Source organism: Numenius arquata, chromosome 12 (assembly GCF_964106895.1).
Source record: "Numenius arquata chromosome 12, bNumArq3.hap1.1, whole genome shotgun sequence".
NCBI lineage: Eukaryota > Metazoa > Chordata > Aves > Charadriiformes > Scolopacidae > Numenius > Numenius arquata.
In genome coordinates, this window is record NC_133587.1 from 13,685,818 (window position 1) to 13,709,340 (window position 23,523).

A 23,523-nucleotide genomic window follows, 5' to 3' on the forward strand; every position below is an offset into this window, starting at 1 on the left:
GCAATTACACAACTGATCTGGGGATCTAGAAGCTTCCTTTGTTTAAAAATCCAGCTGTGGCTGTACCCAGTGAGACAATTACTTCTCCAACTGAACACGAGGGGGGTTAAACCAGTTTTAAATGCAAGACCACCTTTATTAAAAGACTACAATAGCAGTTTGAAGGATTAGAATCAAACGGAAGAAACTTGCATAAGTCAAAAAGGTTCATTAAGGTGCTTCCATTTTGTTTAGGCTCTGTAGAAATATTCAGTCATTATGAAATTAGGGGTTCTGGCTGCCAAATGACTTGCTGAAGGTTGGGCTGCTGAATTTCAGCCCAGTTGGCACGGAAGCGGTGCGTGTGTGAACTGCAACAGCAATTTGTGCGATACGGAAGTCTGCCTGGTAGGGAACTGGAGGAACGATTAGGGATCTGAGAAGAAAATCTGTCCCAAGGAAAAGCAAGTGAGATGGAAGTAGAATAGACAGTGTGTTTGTCTGGAAGCATTTTAAAGGCTTACAACAAAATATTTTAACAGAACTAGAGAGAAAATACAGTGTCCAGCCACAATGAATCAGATCTTGATGGTGATGGTGAGGAGGGAACTATTACTTAGGAGAAGGAGGAGGGGTTTTATTTGTTTTTATTAGGAGGGTCTGTGCCCAAGGGAGTCTGAGGAATCGTCACTTGCACGATGTGAATCGAGCCAGCTACTGCCAGGTGTAATGCAGAACACCACTGGCTCAAACTCATAAAGTGGTATTTCTTACTCTGTACTTTGCATTTTTCTTTAAACGTGGTAGGTTCTTGGGTTTAATTTCTCCCTAATGACAGGGACACAAACCCTGCAGTTTCTAGACAACTGCAAGTTTGCTAGGAACTGCTGGAGAGGGTACAGCAGAGAACTACAAAGATGATGAGGGGCCTAGAGCATCTCTCTTAGGAGGAATGGCTGAGGGACTTGGGTCTTCTTAGTCTGGAGAAGAGAAGACTGAGGGGGGATCTCATCAATGCCTATAAATACTTAAAGGGTGAGTGTCAGGAGGAAGGGGCCACTCTTTTTTCAGTGGCGCCCAGTGACAGGACAAGAGGGAACGGGCACAAACTGGAACATAAGAAGTTCCATCTAAACATGAGGGGGAACTTCTTTCCTGTGAGGGTGGCAGAGCCCTGGAACAGGCTGCCCAGAGAGATGGTGGAGTCTCCTTCTCTGGAGACATTCAAACCCGCCTGGCCACATTCCTGTGTGACCTGCTCTGGCTGACTCTGCTCTGGCAGGGGGTTGGACTAGATGATCTCCAGAGGTCCCTTCCAACCCCATATCATTCTGTGACATCACAGAGCCTCTCGGCTCCGTAGACTGCCAGGGCTGTCCTGGCTCATACCTGGATCAGTACCGTAGGTCATGGGAAAGAACTGAAAATCCATCTGAGATTAACCACTAGCTTTTATTCCCTCCTCTTTAACAAATAGGTCAGGTGAACTCTGTGAAAACAGTGTAAGGCCATGATGATACTGAGAAATAGCTGAACCCCGTCTAAAATAACACTTTGGAGGTGATTACTACTGAAGAATCACTTTGGTGGCATGAAATCCTGAAATAATACTAGTAGAGACAAAGGCGCAGGTTTAAGTATGTACAGTATGCTAGGGATTAAGCAAGCAATACAAAAGATGCAACTACGTGGACAATACTGCATGTTTCTCTGTATTTTTAAGGAAGATTTAACTTCAGTGGCCTGTAGCAGGATGAGGTATTTCTGTGCACATACCTGTAACTTTATTTACCGAGCAATTTCAAACCCAGGATCTCCTGCCACTTGCACTCATATTTGCTCATGATACAGATTTCAACAGCCTGAGAACGCTCTGGCCGTCTCTCCAGGTTACGTGTAACTGCTCATCTGTATTTTGAGCTGATGAACTCGTCTCAGGATGCCATGGAGAATGGAAATGTTCTGTATGAACTTCCACACAAGAAGGGAGAGGAAAGGAAAGCATTTCCATTCATGGCAACCTTCAGGCACTCCAGGTCTCCTGGTGTTTTTAACACTTGGATTTTCATCCTTTTGGAGATGAGGGGGAGGAGGAAAAGGAGGAAGAGTCTGAATTCACCTTGACTTCTCTTTGGCTTCAGCTGCCAAATATGCATAGAGTTGTTATCTGAAAAGAAAAATTTGTTTGTGCCTCTACTGAGACTGGAGCAATGATATGACTTGAGGGGCAAAGGCACCATCATGATGCATCACTACCCTGGAGGCATTGAAGTATCTCTATGCAGCTGCTCAGCCAGAAAAGCCACTCAGTTGCCGAGGTCCTTTCAAGGAGCTGAGCCCAAGGCAATATTTTAGTATGAAACGGCCTTTTTAAAAATTAAAAGGAGTTATTTTTGCATCATTTCACCGGGTTTATTTTAAATGTATTCCATTATAGGTCACCTGTATTACCAATAAAATAATGAATTTGCAACTAATTCTATTCAGATTAATTCCTTAAAGATACAGACAGCTTTATTGCACAGCTCCTTACACAGACACAGGACAGCCTGTAGCACACCTTCAACTTGAAATTGCCAGGGATAGTTCTGTCCTAGCACAGACAGGTGGTATAAACTTGCACAGACTTCCACAAGTGTCTCAGCGGTGACCAACAAAAAGTGACTCCTTACTTTACTCAAGGATTGTCACCTGGTTGAAATGACACAAACTTAGCACGAGGAACTTCTATTCATGTGTTTAGTCATGCTGTACCCAATTCAGTCTTATCCTTTGCGAGCCAGCTGGAGAGAAGGCCAAAAAGTGCAGTTACATTTAAGCCCAGGAGAAAGTTGCCATCTCATGCCACAGCGTAAGAGCTCACTGATGTTAAACCTGCTTTATTTTTTCCATTTGACCATCACTGTGCTAGGGACTGCAAGTGTTCCCAAGGAGATCTAGGAGTGACATGTTATAAGATGTGCTGTTCCAAACTGAGAAGCTGGATAGGAAGAGGAAAGGAGCAGAACCTGATTGGGGATGGCAGAGTTGCTTCTTGCAACCATGTAGAATTAGTTTGTACATTCTCCCAGCGTAAAAGAGAAAACAGAAAAGTAGGGGTTTGACCCTCTGTATCAGAAAATGCTGCACAAGCCCCCAGTGAGGATTTTTACATCATCGTAAGGGAAAATTTTCTCCCATTTTTTCTGATCTCACTGTGGTAAATGCTGAACCTACAAACTGTAACACACTCAGCCACCACTGGCGTGCTGCTTTCTGCTATTTAATAAAAGTGCCTCTACCTTCTCTTGTAGCACTGTGTCTCATTTCACACGATCCTCTACTGCAGTCCTCCTTTTATATTCCTTTTCTGCATATTTGGGTGTACCTGACGTTATGGACGCAGTCTCACCAGAAGCACATGACAACAGTAACGTTTCCTCACTTTAACAAGAAACATTTCCTCTGATACACTCTACAATCACATTTAATTTTATTTTTTTTTCATCCAGCATAGGGTGGTCAGTGATCATCCTATAACCTGCTGTATATTTTGTTTGGTGGCAGTGAAAACTGTTGGGTGAGATAGATGTATCGCTGAAAGACTCAACAAGAACACTATAAGATAAGACTTAATGGCTATATTCTGCTGAGATTGCCAGGAAGCCTTAGGACTACTGGAAAGGCAGAGACGAATTAGTTGCAGTATTTAGGTATAAAATCTAACACAGGTTTACCTCAATAAAAAAAGGAAAGAAAACAGACTTTGGAGAAAAAAGAGCAGGAATTGAACACCTGAGGCACCGGGGCATTACACAGCTCTCATTCTGCCACAAATATTGGTAGAGAAATCTTTTCTCTTTTTTGAACTGGAAAACTTTTTCAGTGACAGCAGCAGACTATCTTGAAGACTCTTATCTATTTTAATCAGGCTTCTTTTAGCACCTGCTGAAATCTCAGAGCTCAGGATTGGCTTAAACACATATGAAAAGGGCCCTGTGGCATGTATTCCTTGACAACAATCTGTTCTCCTCACCTCATAGAGTGTAATGATGCCATTTGTCTCATTTGGAGGCTTCCACTGAACATAGATCTTCTCTTCAAAAGGTCCTCCCTGGATGGATTCCAAGGGAACAGGTCCAGGAACTACAGGAAGGAAAAAAAAAAAAAAAAAATTGTGTTAGAAGGTACTACCAGCTCCAGCCACACACACATCAGAAGACACCAAGAGGCCACCAGAGTTGAAAATAAAAACCATAAAAAGAATATAATTTTAAAAAACCCTCAATGCATTACCATTACCAAGGTACTAACAATATGAAAGGCCTCTTCTCAACCTTTGGTTCAAATAAGAACACCCTAATCTAACCACTAAGTGATAAATAAAACCAGAATCCATTAAAATATGAAGCTAATTTCAGTATGTCCTTACTCCAGTACAGCACAGCAGGGAATTTAATTTGTCCTTCTCCACCCACACAACAGCAAAGCTCTATCACCTAAACAGCCAGATTGCACCTTGGCATAAAGATGCTACTGGGCTGCACACCTTTATCAATAGCAAAGATTGATTTCCTTAGTAAAGTAACAATGGAAGATTTATATTTCATTATGGCTACAAGGCCAGCTAAAAAAAAAATCCACCTACTCAAGCAAAATTTTAATGCTGTGGAAGACAACTAACTAAATGCACTCCCAAGCCTGTCTGCTAAAAACCCTGTCCATTTTTCTTATGGATCTGCCGTCCTCTTATGTCCCCCCATATGATATACTGGACTGCTAGAGCCACTTTCAGCTGGGAGAAACTTAAGGCAGCAGCTCCTTTACAGCTCTGGCAGAGGAAGAACGCTTCTTTTTTAACACATTAGACTGCAAGGCTCCATTCTCTCTCTGAGAGTCCTTGGTCTGAAACAGCTCAGATGGGATAATAACACTTTAAAGCTTTCCATCAGTGCTTCTGGAAAATGATTCTTTTGTATCAAGAATGGAAGAGTTAGCACTAAATGAACTCAGCTTCCGAGACGTATGCAAAATGCTACATCCACGACACCAGCATTAAGAAAAGCTACACTCGGGAAAGGAAAACATTATCCTTCTTTCTGGGACAGTGATGGGAAGGCACACAAAAAATCAACAAATGCCAGGATTACATTTACCCATATGATAAAGGAAGCTGCCCTGCGGGTCCTGGGCAGCTCAGAACATGACTTCTACAGACTTTTAAACCTACCGCCCATCGGTAACTGCTTAGACTGGCATTTGTCATTTCCCAGCTCCTCAGGGAGCCCTGCCCTTTCAAGAACACAGCTGTGAAACAGAAATGATTTGTTCCTACAAATTTTACTTGCAACACACACTGTACAGAGAAGCCATTTATAAGTCTGATGGGACAGAGGGTTATGTTGTTATTTACAAGTTGAAAATATTAGCCTTCCCCAAAAAAACCCAAGCAATCAAGCCAACCCAACAGAACTTACCGTCTTCCTCAGTCTGCACAACCAACTCCTCACTTTCCATTTTGCCCTCCGGGTTGGAGAGGGCCAACCTCAGCCGGATGGTCATGAAAGGCCGAAGACCTCGCAAGGTGTAGTGGGAAGAAGTTTGGATGAGTTCCTCTGCCTCAAATTTTTGCTGGTTAAACACATACTGGTACTGGACGGTGAGGTTGTAGCTGTGGCAGCGGGTCACTGCGTAACCAAAGGGCTCCCACTGCAACGTCAGCTGCCGGGAGCGGATATCAACAACTTCTACGTTCTGTGGCCCATGGACAGGATCTGCAAAGTAAGCAAAGAAAACAATAAAAATAAATAATTTGACACGAAAAGAACTCAGTCATCCATTACTATGCCTCCCTCCATATTGCCAGAGTATCTAAGTACATTCTTGTCTTTACAAATTAATGTCAGCTCCACAAATGTATTCTGGCTCAGGAGTTTGCCCTGAAAATTCCCCGTCATAGGGCCCTGAACAGTGGTCGTGCTCCTGGTTCCTGTGAAACCTCATAGAATCCAACAAGGGTAACATGATTCACATCAGTTAAGTAGGGTCAAAGTTGCACTTTCTTCATTCTTACAGAAGAAAGAAAAAAAAAAAAACCAGTTGATGGTCTGACTGAAGTGCCCAGGTACCTTGCTAAGTCCAGCCCTAATTGATGCACATACACAGGAAATGTATTTGCATTCCTTCTGCCAGACAAAGAACGAACTCAGGTCTCTCAGCTTTCGATGTAGCTACGTAGCCCCAACACCCTCCCACCGACCCGAAGCCCATTTTACTCAGAGAGTAAGAGTGTAAGAACTGAGATTAAGTCCCCAACTGTCAGACTTCCAACAAGCCCAGTACTGCTGCCCCCTCAATTTTTTAAAGTCCTGAATGTTTGGGCAATGGGGCACACGAGCAGATCACGCCACTCCTTCAGCACGTTCTCTGAGCCATCTCAACCTCCTTCCAATAAAATTTTTATTTCACATCATATCAACGCCTTGGCCCCACCAAAGTTTCACTGCTCTTTATTATTCTTTCTAGAGTATCTGGCTGAGGTACAGTTTGAATATTCATGTGTAGGACTCATTTTCACCTGCTGTTCCTTAATTTATTTTTAACAGCATAACTCAAATGCTCTGACTACAGACTCTGCCCTTTATATAAAATATAAATGCATGCACCGCTAGACACGCAGACATAAAGAATGAAGGATGAGGGAGTAAAATCAGTGTTTGAGATATGTCAGATGGTAATAATACTACACATGTCAGACTTTGTTTATCTGACATTTCTTCAACTTGTGTAGCTCGTTTGCTTTTTTGCTTAATATATAACTAAGCAAGGTAATTAGAAAATACATAATTTCACGTAAAGTTTCTTGATTTATAGCACAATTTAGTGTTTCGCCCACTTCTCATGTTCTCTCACGATTTTAACCTACGAAAGTAACAGAACATTTTCACGCAAACAAAAAAAAAGTCACAAGGGCTCCCAAACACCAGTTACACTTCTTTGAAAGATAAAGTGGAGAAAGAGCCTTCTAATAATTCTTGAAAGTAAAGCATGCACCAGCAAAACTGACTTCAATCTACTAATGCATAAGCAGAACATACACTATAACCACCAACATATTCCGTACTACTTCTAAAAAACCCCTAGCAACTGGCAATGGGAAAACAACTATGTCTGAAATGAATGGTATTCTCAGTCTTTAGACAGGTACACACACATGCAGACACTTCTGAGATATGACGGACACTGAAGTACCGGGGGTCTGAAGCTAGCAACTGGTTTAGGATTTGATATCAGTCGTGTCATTCCCTCAACATGCAGAAAACACCAATAAAATGATATTTTTTAGTACTCTCTGTGTCAAAAAAAGCACATTTAGCAATTAAAATGTTTGATTGCATAAATAAACACACACATATATATTGAGCATTAGGTGATAATCATTCCTTTACCATAAACCCATGAAAAGAACATTGCTGTAGATGAACTCTATAGATAAATAAAGTGAACAAAAGAATGGTTCTGTGAAATCTTGCAGCCTCTGGAACTGCAAAGGTAAGCACAAGCCTTGTTCCAAGATGCATCGAAAGGAAAGAAATATATTTATATATTATTATTATTTATATATTATATTATATTATATATAATATATATATCATTTTATATATATTTCCTTTATATAAAATATAAATGCATGCACCGCTAGACACACAGACATAAAGAATGAAGGATGAGGGAGTAAAATCAGTGTTTGAGATATGTAAGTTTGAGATAAGCAAGGTAATTAGAAAATACATAATCAAAAGCAGATGCTTGTCCTTTAGAATTCTCCGCTACATGTGACCAACTCCAGACCCTGAACGTGGCTGAGACACGGCAAAAACATTCCATGCCAAGACAACGATGCAGCTGACGATGACAATTAACCTCCATGTTAATGTAACAGTGTTTTTTTTTTTTTCAATTATAGTTATTTTCTTTAAGTCAGTCATGTTATGGAATGAATGGGTAATTAGAGGGTGTTTGGTTTATTGATGTCAGATGTGCTGACTTTATCAGTGGGTAAGGAACGATTCTGATTCAGCATCATCTCACCAAGTCCTATGTCCAACACCCAGAGTACGGAAGATTACCTGCAGGTTTTAGTTTGCTTCTTATTTTGTTCAGATTTATCCTTTCCTTTTTTACCCATAATGGTAAGTCTCGGGACCTGCCTTGTATCAAACAGATTCTAATTCTACTCAAAATTTAATGTAGATGCTCCAAGATACATCCTGAGGCCTTTCAACACAATCTTTTCGATGAAGTAACCAGACTATTAGCAAGATTACTTAGAGAAACTAAAACTCAGACTCCAAACATAGTCCAGACCCCAATGCACAATCACAGAATATACCACATTCTCCCAAGAACTATCTGTTCTCAGGCTGATAATCCCAAAATGTGAGATTTTTCAGTGAAAAAAACGAGATCAGGATGCTGCAGCTCACAGAGAAAGTGGGAAGGGGATGCAGGTTTCAGAAATACCCACAGCCTGAGGAGTCTCCGGCAGCAGACGCAGAGACTTGACATCTAATGGCCTTCTAGATTTTTGAGCAAAGGAGGAATAAATAAGTAAAAGCTATTGAAACTTTAGGTTCAGAGAAGAAGAAACCAGACTGGAATTGAATCAACAAATAGGAGTTGGACCCGGAAACACTGATATTCTCTCCGGCTCCCTTCTCTCAGTTTCCATCTCCTTTTTCTGAAAGCCGAGACTATGTAATTTTGAAAATGTTTTCCAGTTGCCACACTGATTTCCTCTGCAGCGTAAGCCATTGAAACTCTCATTTTCAAAGATGAGATTTTTGTACTGGTGTTTTCAAAGGACCTTGGTCCTACTACCTTCTCCATTTAATTCCTTCCACAGTTTAGCTTTGTACGTATACAATCTCAAAAGGTCCATATCCCTGGGACTCCGCTGTCTAACATCACCTGCTTTTCGTTATGTTGTAATGACTTATTTTCCCCCAAACAAGAAAACTAAAAATGTTTCTAATTGATCTACAATCTTCTAGTAGTGGTGAGTATTTGAAACTGTATTCCTTTTGTATTCCTGGAATTATAGCTTCCAAATAATGCAAGAAAAAACCTGAAAATTATTAACCTTGCCCTTGGCTTGTGTAAGAAAAGCTGCTAATATGAATCTCAATGTCAGCTGTACACAAATTCCCACCAAAGCAAGACAGAAACAGACTGGCCCAATGTGAATACTTGAAGATCATATACAAGAAGTCCTGGTGTAACCTGCATAAATCAAAGTTAAATTTTCTAAGCGTTCTGAGACCTTGGAAAAACCAAAGGAAACGCATGCGAGGCCAGAGCAATGAAACAGCCGCCACCGATCGATTAAAGCTACTCTTGAACCCACGCAAAGGAAATTGCAGCCTCTGGGATTTCACTGTGCAAATGCTGTATTTTCATTTCAGCCTGGTTGAACTATTAATTACATTTTGAAAGTTCACATCAAAATCAGTGACTGAACAGTATTTTTTTAATACCACATCTCCCACCGATGCTTCAATACCTCTCATTACTCCGGTCGGTTGATGCAAACACTCAGCAGGACAGGAACCTTTCTGAAGTACCTCGTATTAGGTATGAGGAACCCTTCTGAAGTACGAAATGATGGTGTACAAGTGGCCCAAGCGGAAACAAGCTCTCCCCAGAGATCCCTCAGCTGAGCTGCCAGTCGTTTTTGACCCAACAGTGAATTGCAATGTTCATAGATTGCATTTTCTGCTACCACAATTTTAAAGAAAAGTGGACTTTTATGACTGGTTTTGATCTTTCCTTATTGAGCGTTACAGATCTCATTTTGTTCACTGTAGTCAAGGTGAGGTGTAGAAAGGCAAATTTTGATTTAGATTATTAATAACAATTGTCTCTGCTTTATACCCCTCCATCAAGAGAAGAACAGAGAGGAAAGGAAGCGATGGCGAGACACTGGGGTTGGAACACAAAGCTCAAGTTGAGCAGTGAAGTTAAATGGAAACAATCGGCTGTTGCCCCCTGGGTTAACTACCCACTGCAGGAGCCTAATTGCAAGAAATGGTGCTGTCAGTAAAGACACGACACTGAGCAGAAGATGTCCGTACGTGTCTGAGGCCCCATGCCCATGTCTCCTGACCCCAGGGAGAGCAGGAAGCAGAGTTTATTAGCAGTGCAGGTGTCCACTGATTACATTCTGTTTCCCAGCAGTAGGTTACAGAGACCAAGAATGCACAAGGGGAAATAAAATGAGCGTGACAGGTAGAGCAGCTTTCTGAGAGTCCTGAACTGATGCTTTCAGACAAAGAAAGGGAAGGAAAATAGGTGAGAATCTGATTCCCGCCTTCCCCTCAACACACCTGAGCTCATCAGCCAGTCATGCCAACCAGAGCAGGCCAACCGACATCTGGGCACCCCAGTAAGGTCCCCATCCCTTCCTCTGAGGCAGTCTGGAAGGAGGTAAGAAGACTGGGTGCATTCGTAGTTGATAATAAGACCAAAACTTGTGTTCTCCCAACTACCAGCATGGTACAACCTCTCTCTGTAGGCCAGAAAATATTTAAATTCATTTTAATTTACAAAATATAAATTTAGTAGTAACACAGAATGGCTGAGAACTCCATAGAATATTTCAATCTCACAATAAACTGAGAAATAAAAATCAACAACATCAAAACTCCTAATGGTGGTGAATCAGCAGTTAAGGCTGTTTCCTTTGTGTTTTTCAAAGACATTGTTCTTGTTCTACAGATGGAAAACCAAACAGTAAAGCAATTTGTCTGACAATGATTTTACTCTAGGTATTAGAGCAGAGCTGAAGCCTTCTCTATCTTGCCTTTATTCCCTATTCTTCCTCTCCCTCCTTAAATTTCCACAGGGTGAAACAAGTCGAGGGAAACACACCCACTATCAAAAAACCGAGCAGGATAAGGAGAGCAAAAGCATTCAAGCTTTTTTTGCCTTAAATGCACAATTCACGTGTGCGATGGTTCAGGATAAAACAACCACCTCTACAGTGCCTGCTGCTCATCTCTGCAGAGGTTGTGACAGAGGAGTTGTTCTATATGCAGCTTCCCTCTCAGTGTCCCGTACGTGGACACCTCAGGATGACGGACAACTCTGTCCAGCCCCGAAGGGCAGCATGTCTTTGTGACAGAGCTCCTTTGCCGGGCGTCCCGGCTCACACAGCCGCTGCCCATCACAGCTCAATGCCTTTTCAGACACGAGAGATAAAAACACTGATTAAAGAGAGTTCGCCAGTCTTTCGATACCGTAGAAGTGTTTTGACTTTGCCCTTTTCTGCAGAAAGAACATCGCCCTAATATTTGGATCTAATTTTTATAATTTTTTAAACTAGTTTGGGTATCATCACTGGTCCAAAGACGGTGCAGACGAAGCTGAAAGGGGGCAATTATACAGAAAGGCATGTTCTGATAGAGGACTTGCAACAGAGAAAAGAGAAAAAAGGAGCGAGACTGTCACAATAAAATCACCGCAGAACAAACAACCTGTTTGTTGAGATACCTACAATCAGCTAAACCCCAAGTTACACACAAAGAAATAGGTGTCATTATGGCTGATGAACTGAAATAAGCTATTTTATGACATTCTCTGAGCAGCGAAGAAGGAGGAGCCCTGCCACACAGATGAAGCTATTATAAAAGAAAGATGAAATAAGTTAGATAATGGAGTATGTGCTTCGATAAGCCAAGGACTGAGCTCCCTCAATGGTTAATATGACCATTTTACTTCAGTTCACAACACATTTACTTCTTTTTCTGATTGATCTGGTTTTGTTCTGATATATTACAAAACCCATTAAACATCCTCTGATCTCATAGTTCAACCTTGTTAAACAAAGAAAAAAAAATTTAAAAAAGAAAAAAAAAAAAAAAGAAAAATGCCTTTAAGCTGAGCCCAGATCTACCTGATGTTTGAGAAACTGGGCAGACCTTTCAGTATGTCACAAAATGGGCCTGTCGCACCGTGTAGAAGTCCACACAGTGGCCAGTGCCCAAGGTAGAGGAAAAGCCAAGCTGTGGGAGAACCGGGCCACAACCCAGCGCCCGCCGAGCACAGCCTACCTGTGCTCGCTCCAGGGACACCCCCAGCTGCCAAACCCTCACTTGTAAACAACTTCAAGATAATTAAGCGTGACTTTTTAAAACAGGTTTATTAGCATCTGTTTAAATGGATATTTTTTTTTCATTATGTTACAAAACGGTAAAATGAAAGCTTTCTTTCTCTTATACCTAAAACTATTGCTCCCTAACAAACTTAAAGTAATAATTTAAAACAACAATAAAGGGTAATTACTGGTTTTATTAAAAACATCTGTCATGGATACACATAGCAGTGGTATTCCATGTTTAGGAACAAAATGTACATTATTGAGTGTTTTGATGATTAAATAGAAAAGCATAATTAAATATGCTAATGAAAGTGAGATTACAAGGAGGTAAGCCACTTGTTTTGTGTCAAACAGAAGTAAAATGTGTTTTTCCCAAGTTTATTTTATGTATAAATACTTATTTTAACTATTTATTTTACTATGATGCACGTGCATTTATTTTTATTACCTCTTCCTCTGTCTACTTCTGCTGTTATCTTCAAATGGAGCAAGTGGAAGAGATTAGACTAACATATAAAATAGCTCCTGACAAAATATAAATTATCTCCATAAAAATAAACAAGGTAATCAAAATATTAGGTAAAAGAGAGGCTTCCTCTACACAGCCACGGGTCTGTGGAATTATCCCGGGCAGCAGAGAAAAGCACTGCTCCTGCGGGTGGGATTTCCCCCATTTGTAACTGGGGCTTCCTTTTGTGTCTGTGCAATCAGCCAGATAAATTCTCTATGTTCTTTTGGAAACTCGTCTTTCAAAAACAGAAATAAAAAAGAAACATTTAAATTTCCGGTTTAACTTGTAGATCTAGCAGAAGAACCTATCAGTTGAGGAAGCGTTGGCTTTGTGGGCACTATTAAAATATCCTCATTGCCCTAAACCACTGGAAACTCGTCCATTTTTCTCACTATTCAGGAGCAGCAGCAACTCCCATTTTCACCAGCTACAGGTACCCGTAGGGGAGGAATCTCTGCACAATGGGCAACAGCTGATTCCCTGTACTCAGGGAATCTAAAGGGATTGTCTCTCCACAACATGCCATGTTGGCAGAAGAAAAAAAACCACAAACCAAACCATCCACATTTTGAATTGCTAAGAATACCAGGATTGGATAATTACTTAGAGCAAAGTAGAATGTGTCACAACCATAATGATAAGGTTAAATACATGGGGAGTCTCCAAGGAGTGGGAGGTGAAAAAGGTGGGTGGTGGGTGAAAAAGATGGCAGAGATGGGAACTCTACATCAACCAGTTTCTTTTCCCAGTTACTCCCTGAACTAGACCAAGAGACCTTCAAATTCCTGCAGCTGAGTACTGCTTGCAACGTATTCCAGAACCACACTTTTAGGAAGGCTCTAGATACAATTTATGACCAGCTGCTTAATTCTAATTTCATGCTCGTGCCTTCCGTCCATGGGGGTGTTGAAGCCAGCAATGCGATGCCATTAGCGCCACGGATGGTGAGCAATTCTGTGAACGTAAGTATTCCAACAAATGTTCACTTCCAACTGCTATAGATGCTCTTCGGGATAGCGGAGGAGAGATAAATAAGTTTGTGCCGAACAAAATCAATGCACAGCACTTAGCCCAATAATTGCCCTTTTCCTAGGATACAGTTGCGCTTTTGACTCAAACAAAAAATAAAGCAGAATAAATTTATGCCACAGGGAAGTGCGAGGGGAGCAGGGTGTGAGGGGCAGAACCAGCACTTCTTTAAGACCGTTTATTTCTATCAGGATACCACTAGGAAAATACTGGTAACGGATTTCAATAAAAGCATGACGTATAAGAAAATACAGATAAACCAGTTCTTCAGAAACACTGTCCAGCCTATAAAGAGAGCGTAGCCTCTAACACAGCCAGGACTCTCAGTGCAATCTGAACATACAGGCCATACCGTCAGGATCACAGGAGCCTTGTTTATACCCCCCAACACACATTTTCAAAAGTCTCGTTGAAATTCAAGTCTTTCTTTAGGACCAAGTATACCTTTTAAATGCAGCAACATTCTTCTTTTTTTTTTTGTTTTTCTTTTTTAATGCAACTGGATTAATTGCCTGCTCAGAACATGACTCAATTCTATACGATTCCGAATTGTTCCTAGCACCTGTGATCTCCCTGCTGCCACACGGCACCGCTGCAGGCATCTCTTATCAGAGGTGCTCAGGGTACGCTCTGCACTGCAGGAGGCGTGAACCTGCAATGGCCCCGGTACTGCTCCTACAGAAAGGCTGAGGAGCTGCTGGAGTCTCCACTAGGCTCACAGTAGAGCTGATTTTATCCAGGAAAATCCCCCAGGAAAACTTCAGTTCGCTTGCTTCGTAAACTTTGAGGAACTTCTGGCTTTGTTGTTTAAAAACAACAAACCAACCCCCAAGAAGTAGGATTGTTCACCAAAGAATATCAAATTATTGCTGTTCTCTTTTGCTCAATACTATCTTCTAATAGAAAGCTGTAACTTCCCATTCCCTAATCCCTATTTGCCATGCAGTCCCGGACACACGCTTTAAATCACTTCTCAGCTCATTTGCATAGCAAAGCAAGCGATTAGCAGCCAGCTACAGTTTTACAAGAGTATTAACACAATTTAATTAATAGTGATGGAAGTCACTTCCAAGGGCCGTCCTCGCATGAAGTTGTGTATACGCTCACACACGTGCACACATCCTCCCTCCACGCTGCCAGTTCCACGCAAGGGACATCTACAGCTCCCTCAAGAATGCAACCAGAGTCTGCCACCAGGAAACTCTCTTCTGTTTTCAGAAGGGAAAAGATGAAGGATGGAATAATGACGAGTATCATGGAATGGTTTGGATTGGAAGGGACCTTAACTATCTAGTTTCAACCCCCTGCCATGGGCATGGACACCTCCCACCAGACCAGGTTGCTAAAAGCCCCGGTCCAACCTGGCCTTGAACCATCCCAGGGATGGGACATCCACAGCTTCTCTGGGCAACCTGGGCCAGTGCATCACTGTCATGTCCTCACTTTCAGGCACATGGATGGAAGTGTAGAGGTAGGTTTACAGCTCTGCTTTCTTTCTTCATCTCTCGCAGGTAGCAGCAAGGAACTGGTCTTCCACTAGCCAGGAAATGGGATTCATGGTGACCAAAGAGCTGTGTGTTACCACAGACAATACCTCCAACACAAACTCACCCGTGGAAGCCACGGGGGTGACTGTCTGCACATGGACCACAGCTGGATCACAAAGAGCCACATCTGGGTCTGGGAGTTCACTGCCCTCAGCTTTGGGTTCTGAGACACAGACAAGTGTAACAAGGTTTACAGCACTACTTAAAATTACAATGCTAATGAGCAAGTTAGTTTAGTTAGTCATGCCCTAAAAGTTAGGGAAAGGCTCATTTGTCCACATCAAGATCTTTATACTTTAGAATGTTTTTTTTTTCCCGGATGAATTAAGTCCCTTGCACTGGCCATTTGTTACTGCATATAAACCCCAAAGAGCTGAAGTGGAACGAAAAGCAGTGTGTTTTGTCTTCGGCAACTATGGCTTGATTCTTTGCTGCCATGGCTTTAACAACAAGGCTAGAAGGAAGGAGATGAGCATTCATGTGTGGAAAAAAGCCTATGTTTTTAACAGAATTAGGCAGCTGAGCTCATTTCCACCCCATTAGGATCACTCTATGAGACAGTGCTGCCAATGAAAGCGCGAGAGATTCGTTTTCCCCTCACTGGCTTAAGCAATGCTCTGGGCACCAAATACAGATCACGGCACTTTGCAGGGATATTGCAAAGCTCATGCAGGGAACTGATCCAGATCCTGCCTTTCAATTTCTCAGCAGAGCCATTTCCACACAAATGCACCACTGTGCCCTGAAAGAGTTTATTTTGAAATGGAAAGAGGAGAAAGGAGGTAGATGCTTATTGGAAATCCATTCACTGAGAGTGTGTTAAGGAAAGCTAAGAGTTTCTAAGAAAAGATCTGTTAATATGTCACCGAAACATTCCAATAACTACTGCCACAGCTTGGCACCACAGGTCTGCAAGATGTAACAGCATTTATGGCAAGACACACTTTTTGTTCCTTTAATATACCATTGAATTTATATAAAGAAAATACTGCCTTCCTAATTTCATTTTCCTCTAATGTTCCTACCTAGAACAAGTGCTGAAAAAGTCAGTTTGATGGTTGCTTGTCCTCCAGCTGTTAATGATTTCCTTCTGTTCAGAGCAGAGGGCAAGAAAGAAGGGCAGGGAAAAAATAGTTACTGCTTTGCTATTAAAATAACAGTATTCCTAGAGGAGATGTGTTAGCATTTGCTCCCTAGATGGTTATAATTTATCTCAAGAAGCAGAAGATTAGCAACGTCAGGAATCTCCAGCTGGCGTCCATTCAGCTCTACCCTTTCGAGATTTAGATACAACCACTTTCTCTTCCCTCTTTATCTTCAGAAAATCTCCTACAAAACTACGAAAATAGATTAAAAAAATAATGTAGGATCCAAGATCACTGGAAAACACTGCAGAGGAAAGGAATACAAAAGACCCAAAATTTCTCCATATATCTCAGCCACGATGCGAAAACGCTCACCGGGGAAGGTCGCCCAACAACTGCCCGCGTCACTGTGACGGCTCATGGAAGCCCCAGCCCTTCCCTTTCATTATACTTCCAAAAAGAGCACAAAAATAAAAAGACAGTAACTGGCTCTCAGCACTCAATTAATATTTAGGATGTCAATCAAAGGAGGTAAAAGCTGTTCCTGTTTTTTGATGTTCAGAGAGTCTATCTGCCTTACTCACTGTCTGTGTTCTCCAACCTAGACATCGCGATCTGTATTAAAGAGAACAAGGCCACCTAATGGAACCCTGACAGCTCGGGGAAGCGTGAGGTACCAGCACACTCATCGAAATAAATTCTCCTGTGAGAGCAGTTTATTGATTTGTATATTTGACTCTCTTTGGGATTATTGTTCAATTACTTTTATCCTCTGAGATGAAAGCAGCTGAATGTAACATCAAAAGCAGATAAAAAAAGTCGCATGTTTCAATTTTTCTTTCAAATCTGCATAATATCCATTACGGATCCGATTTTCAAGAGAGCCCTCTGAGAGCAACAGCGGAGGGTAACTCCATCAGACGTACAGCTCTCATCTACATTTTCTCTAATTATTCTGGCTGAAGCTACCATCTTTCCTATGTAGCACATAATTTGTCCTTGAGCAAGTGACAGTCAGCAGAAGCCACCTGACTGCATCTCCTTTTATCAGGTGAGCTGCCTCCTAATTGTTGATACGATTAGTAATTTATCACCACTTATAAATACAAACATGGCATATAATTTCCACTACTAACTTGTAGCACCACTGAAGAGCTGAAAGCATGGTGGTGGTCAAGAGACCATGAAAATGTCATTTTGCTGGCCTGCATTTATTCCTCACTAAAAGCTTCTCATGCTCTGCTCGCAAGAAAAAAAAAAAAAGAAGTTATTTTTAAGTGCCAACCCTCTGTTTTCACTGCGGGACACGGACTCACATCATTTTTGTTTTGCTGCACACATCACAACCAACGCAGCAGCTGGAATCGGGATCTCGCTGTCCTGTCTGAGAGGGGTACGTGACCAGGAGCTGACTGGTGCTCCTTTCCATCTGCACAGAGGGAGCGTCGCTGGGCAGGCATCAGACAAAATGGGCTTCAGCTCCTCAAATATGAAAAATCCACACACTCCAAACTTAAAACGTCAGTAGGATGACTTTATAATGAACAGTGGAGTGGGAGAATCGTTCCTGTGTTTTCAGCCGCAGGGACATTACAATCACAGTTCAACTCGCAGACAGTACCCTGGGGGATAACAACACTATTTTAAACCTCATCAAGCAGAAGACCCCACTGGCAGCCACATCCCCCACAACGGCACGGACGGGAGCTTTCTTTAAGGTAGATATGCAGTAATAGAATCACAGAATGGTTAGAGTTGGAAGGGACCTTAAAGATCATCCAGTCCCAACCCCCCTGCCCTGGGCAGGGACACCTCCCACCAGACCAGGTTGCTCAAAGCCCCATCCAGCCTGGCCTTGAACCCCTCCAGGGATGGGGCAGCCACAGCATCTCTGGGCAACCTGGGCCAGGGTCTCACCACCCTCACAGCAAAGAATTTCTTTCTAGTATCTAATCTGAATCTCCCCCCTTTCAATTTAAAACCATTATCCCTCATCCTATGGGTTCACTCCCTGATCAAGAGTCCCTCCCCATCTCTCCCGTAGGACCCCTTCACGTACTGGAAGGCCGTTATAAGGTCTCAAATAATAGTCACCTCAAGTCACCTAATACGGTGACTTCAAAGAAATACTTGCACCTCCCAATTTGCATTTTTGATGAATACCTGTTTCCTCAGCTCTAGCAGGAACTATCCATTTCATAACACAAAGAAAATGAAGCTGTTGGTTGCACTCTCTGCGGGTGGCCTATAGAGTCCCCTATAGAACTGGAGCTCTGAATTCACAGCAGAACCTATAGACTGTCCAGAAAAGCACTTTGAGAGCAGGCAGAGATGCAGCACTGGCCTTCCAGAGCATCGCAGCTGGATTTTTACTACATTTGAGCTATGCAGTGCTCTGGCACTATTTTTCTCTTTTGTAACAGACTGTTGTAAACACCAGGTCTTTGTGAAGCTGTTTCAGACCCCGCTTTTGGTGATGCAATCACAAGGGCAACGTAGTCATGAATATTACTGAATCTTAAAAGACTGTTTCTAGGGGCCATAGATTTTACCCGAAGAGATATTAGCGCTCCACCTCGACATTAAAAAAAAAAAAAAATCACTTTAAAACTTACAGCAACACATTTAAAGTCCATTAGTATGCATTTTCAAATGTCATGCCTCGAATGCGACAGTCAAATTTCTGAATCAATCAGCCAAACGGAATTATTTTACTCAGATATTATGTGAAGAGAAAATAGCAGAAAAACAGTAAAATGAGAATAACTTTATACTGTAAGTTAAGGAACTAAAAAGGCTTTTTGGAGAAATAAGAAGCAACACACTACGTGTTTCTGCTTCAGGGGGTGATGAACTGCAGAACATTTTGGTGGTGGTTTTTTTTCCCTGTAGTAGAACAAGGTTTGGGATTTTCATTTGTGATCTGCCCTCCAAGAAGTGCCTGGGCTGTGTGAGGGCACGCACACGCAGAACAGGGCGCCTGAACCCCACCTCGCTGGCCAGCGACGAAGCAGACACAGGGGGCAAACACGGCACACGCCAACTGCAGCCTGTCTCCAGGCACAGCATGCATCTGTCTTTTTGACGCTGTGCTCTTTCTCAGCTAAGTTTTCAAATATATGCATCAATCCATATGCAAAATAGGCCAACCCGAGTGTCTTCAGTTAGAAATTCTGCTCTGGAGCATCCTCGTACGCCAGTTTGACTCACATATGGCACAGCAGATTCTGTCCTGAGCACTGAAGGAATTTAGAGCCTACGGATCCCTTCCATCCTGGCTAACATCCCATCATCCCAACAAAGCACATTTAACATATTCACAAGAAGACTCGCATTCATCTCAATAGTTTGCAAGTCCTGACGTACGGCACTGATGGCTTTCAGATACAGAAGTGAATGAAGTCAGCAAACTATCTCCAATAATTCACCATGAATCACATCTCCCTTCATCTCCGGGATGGCATTGGTGTTAATCTCCTCTGTTGGGTTTACCCTCCAGCAACTCCACTCAGGAAAGATTTTTTCCTGTAGCCAGAGAGCAGTCGTGACACCTTCCATGTAAAAGACAAACAGTATACAAGATCGAGCAGGATCAAGAGTCGTAAATTTAATTTTTCCCCAATACTCTCACAATTTTAGCTGGTCAGATATGCAATTCCCCCAGATCAACCACTGCTGGTGCACCATCTTGTCTAAAACTAAAGATTAAATAATCTAGTGATCTGATCCTGGGGAAAGATGGCTGACAGAGGGGGAAAGAACCATCTACCTTTATTTTCATTTTTCCATTGAAAAATGAAGGGCCAGGAGTACCCAATAAAGTATAAAAAAAAATACACTTTTGTATTTCCAAATGCCAGGAGAAATAGCCTTCTCATTTCAGCGTAGCTAAAAAAAAAATAAATCTATTTAGGTACTAAAGCAGACCTCACTAATTGTATGAAAAAAAGATTTTACATCATAATGGGTAGCAACGAGACTTGCTACTGTCAAAGACGGTTCCCAGTTACATGAATTGCACTGAAAATGTTAAAGAAAAATGAGAAAACACCTTGAAGTAAATCACAACTCATTGCAGACCCATCAGACACAGCCCAGGCCTTTTGTGTGAACTAAGTTCTGACTGATTTTTTTCTGACTTCTTGTTCCACACTAGAATACTGCATTTTTTTATGTGCACTCTCAGCAAGTTTGCTGATGACACCAAACTGTGTGGCATGGTTGACGTGCTGGAGGGAAGGGATGCCATCCAGAGGGACCTGGACAGGCTTGAGAGGTGGGCTCGTGCAAATTGCATGAAGTTCAACCAATCCAAGTGCAAGGTCCTGCACCAGGGACAAGGAAATCCCAGGCACAAATAAAGGTTGGGCAGAGAATGGCTGGAGAGCAGCCCTGAGGGGAAGGACTTGGGAGTGCTTGTGGATGAGAAGCTCGACGTGAGCCAGCAGTGTGCGCTGGCAGCCCAGAAACCTCCCCTCATCCTGGGCTGCATCAAAAGAAACGCGGCCAGCACGGCACGGGAGGCGATTCTACCCCTCTGCTCCACTCTCATGAGACCCCCACCTGGAATACTGCATCCAGCTTTGGAGTCCTCAACACAGGAAGGATATGGACCTGCTGGAATGAGTCCAGAGGAGGGTCACGAAGATGATCAGAGGGATGGAGCACCTTTCCTATGAAGACAGGCTGAGAGAGTTGGGGGGGTTCAGCCTGGAGAAGAGAAGGCTCCAGGGAGACCTTATAGCTCCTTCCAGTACCTGAAGAGGGCTACAGGAGAAATGGGGAGGGACTCTTCATCAGGGAGTGGACCCATAGGATGAGGGGGAATGGTTTTAAACTGAAAGAGGAGAGATTGAGATGAGATCTGGGGAAGAAACTCTGTGAGGGTGGTGAGACCCTGGCCCAGGTTGCCCAGAGAAGCTGTGGCTGCCCCATCCCTGGAGGGGTTCAAGGCCAGGCTGGATGGGGCTTTGAGCAACCTGGTCTGGTGGGAGGTGTCCCTGCCCAGGGCAGGGGGTTGGGACTAGATGGTCTTTAAGGTCCCTTCCAACTCTAACCATTCTATGATTCTAAGTTTGCAGTGATCCGTGATAATGCTGGGTGAAAGCCAGTGCAAAACTCAAAAGTAAAACATTGAGGCTCCCATCCCTATATATACACCAAGAGGTAAACCATCAGACCTAAGACACTCATTTTAAATAGGAACCAAAATTTATATAATTTGCTCAGACGATGACCTTGGGCATTACACTGACACAGAAGAGGCTCAGGCTCAATTTAGTTAAACAACTGTGCCAGGCAACAACTACCTGGATTAAAAAAGCTGCTACTTTCTCACACAGTAACTATGATGTGTGATGATCAGTTTCAGAAAATGTGTATTAATATCAAGATGGAATATACTTTCATCTGGACTCAAGTCCACAACTGAAACATCATGTACATAAATAAAATAAAAAAAAGAAAATCACTGTACCATCATTTCAGTTTTGCTGGATGTTCTTCTGAATGTTTCTTACTCTCATACTACACTTTGTACCAACACTACACTGCCCGGGTGTGCTAAAGGTGACTCCAGCAGTGTGTATTTAATAGGAAGCCAACTGGTCACATAAGGGTTAATTAAAAAGACTAAAACATCCTGAGAACAGTTTCTAAGTTACAGATTACCCATACAGTACTAATCTCTTTATACACTTCCATAGCAACTGCTGCAGAAGTACACCACAAGAAAAGTTAATGTTATTATACAGGGAGTAGCATAAGGACATTTCTATACCAACTCATAGCAGTTCAAATTTGTAACTTCAATTTTTGTCAAACATATTACAGCAACAAGACTTGCAGTTGATTGGAATAAATTCATCAGCGTCAGTTTGAATAAGGGACATGCTCTGGGGCTGTCTCGTTAGAAGCAATGCACCCAGCTCCGGCTCCCATGGTGTCAGCTCCAGAACAGAAGGCAAAGCAATAACCTTTTCACCGCGCAGCATCTACCATCTCACTAAGATCCTTAAAGCCATCAACCTTACGGGCTATGGGCCTCATCTTAATTAATCTAGGAAATTCCCAGTGCCAAAAGATAAAGCTCCAACCCCGCAAACAGAAGAGGTCATTCTGCCAGATGAGATACAAGAAATACTGCTGTTATGTGTGAAATCTTCTTTTACATGCCCCTGCATAAAACATTTCAATTAATGTTATTGCTTAGTCTATTTTTATCTCAAGCAGAGTGGCATGAGAGGGAGACACTGATACTGCAACAGTCTTTGGTGATAATTTGGAGAAACTACAAAGCAAGGAAGAATTTCCTCCCATCGTAAACCGCACTGTCAAAGCAAACACACACCTGATAGGAAGGAACCTCTCTTAATAAGCTTTCTGTGCCTTCCTAGAGGATGGAGATTTTAATCTTCAGGACTAAGGGTGCAAAGTGACATGTCTGTCACCTCTCCAGTCCGCTTGCCTACTTACTGACACCAACCCAGCTTTAAAATGCACGGATTGCACACCCTTGGTAGTGCAGCCACTGAAACAACATATTCTCTGGAAATGCCACTGAATAAATTCATTAAATACAGGGCTGTTTTCTCCTTTGAAATCCTACGGTCTTCGGGGAAATGGTTCCAACAGGTAGTTTAAAACTAACTTGGGAACATCTCCACAAACAGTAGGCAACAGTACCAAAGAGAAGGAAAAAACCCCAAAACATAGTATATTGTAAACATACAGGCCATCAGCCAGAAAATAAGTAATGTATGAAGAAAGAAGAACCAGAAATGAAGAACGAGACATTTTCAGCTACAGGGTTAATATTCTTGTGAAGATAATCCTCCTAACCAAGATGTGACAAATCCAACTTCCTAGGAGATGGCTCTGAGACATGAAATAAAGCTGCACTCGGCTGCAGTGGACAGCACATCTCTGGGGCTTCTATTATAAGCAGAAATTAATACCCAGGTAGAAATAACCATAAATCAGACTTACTTAGCTCATCAGCTGAAATACCAGCCTTTACATAAGAATGCATTTTTTGGCATTTCCAATCTTATACTTCATTGTGCTAAAAAGCCAGCCTTGTCACTTAATCCCCGTCTGCTCAGGGGGAAGGGTGGGAAGCGGAGCAGCGGAGCTTCCATCCGACTGCTGGGCGAGGACGTTCTGCTGACAACAAGGGGACAGTTGTGGCCATCAGAGAAGCTGGGAAGGCGAAGGAGCGGTGTATCCTGAATTAAG

At 42.4% G+C, this 23,523-nt stretch overlaps 1 protein-coding gene across 1 annotated transcript in view; it reads right to left on the reverse strand.

The window, feature by feature from the left end:
• Window positions 1-23,523, reverse strand: part of PTPRT (protein tyrosine phosphatase receptor type T) — a 477,289-nt gene that overhangs the window by 150,759 nt on the left and 303,007 nt on the right. Inside the window, exons 8-9 of the mRNA XM_074157294.1 lie at window positions 5,436-5,732; window positions 3,995-4,104 (exon numbers count right to left, since the gene is read on the reverse strand). Of these exons, the coding sequence (XP_074013395.1) occupies window positions 3,995-4,104; window positions 5,436-5,732 (407 nt within the window). The remainder of the gene's footprint in view (window positions 1-3,994; window positions 4,105-5,435; window positions 5,733-23,523) is intronic.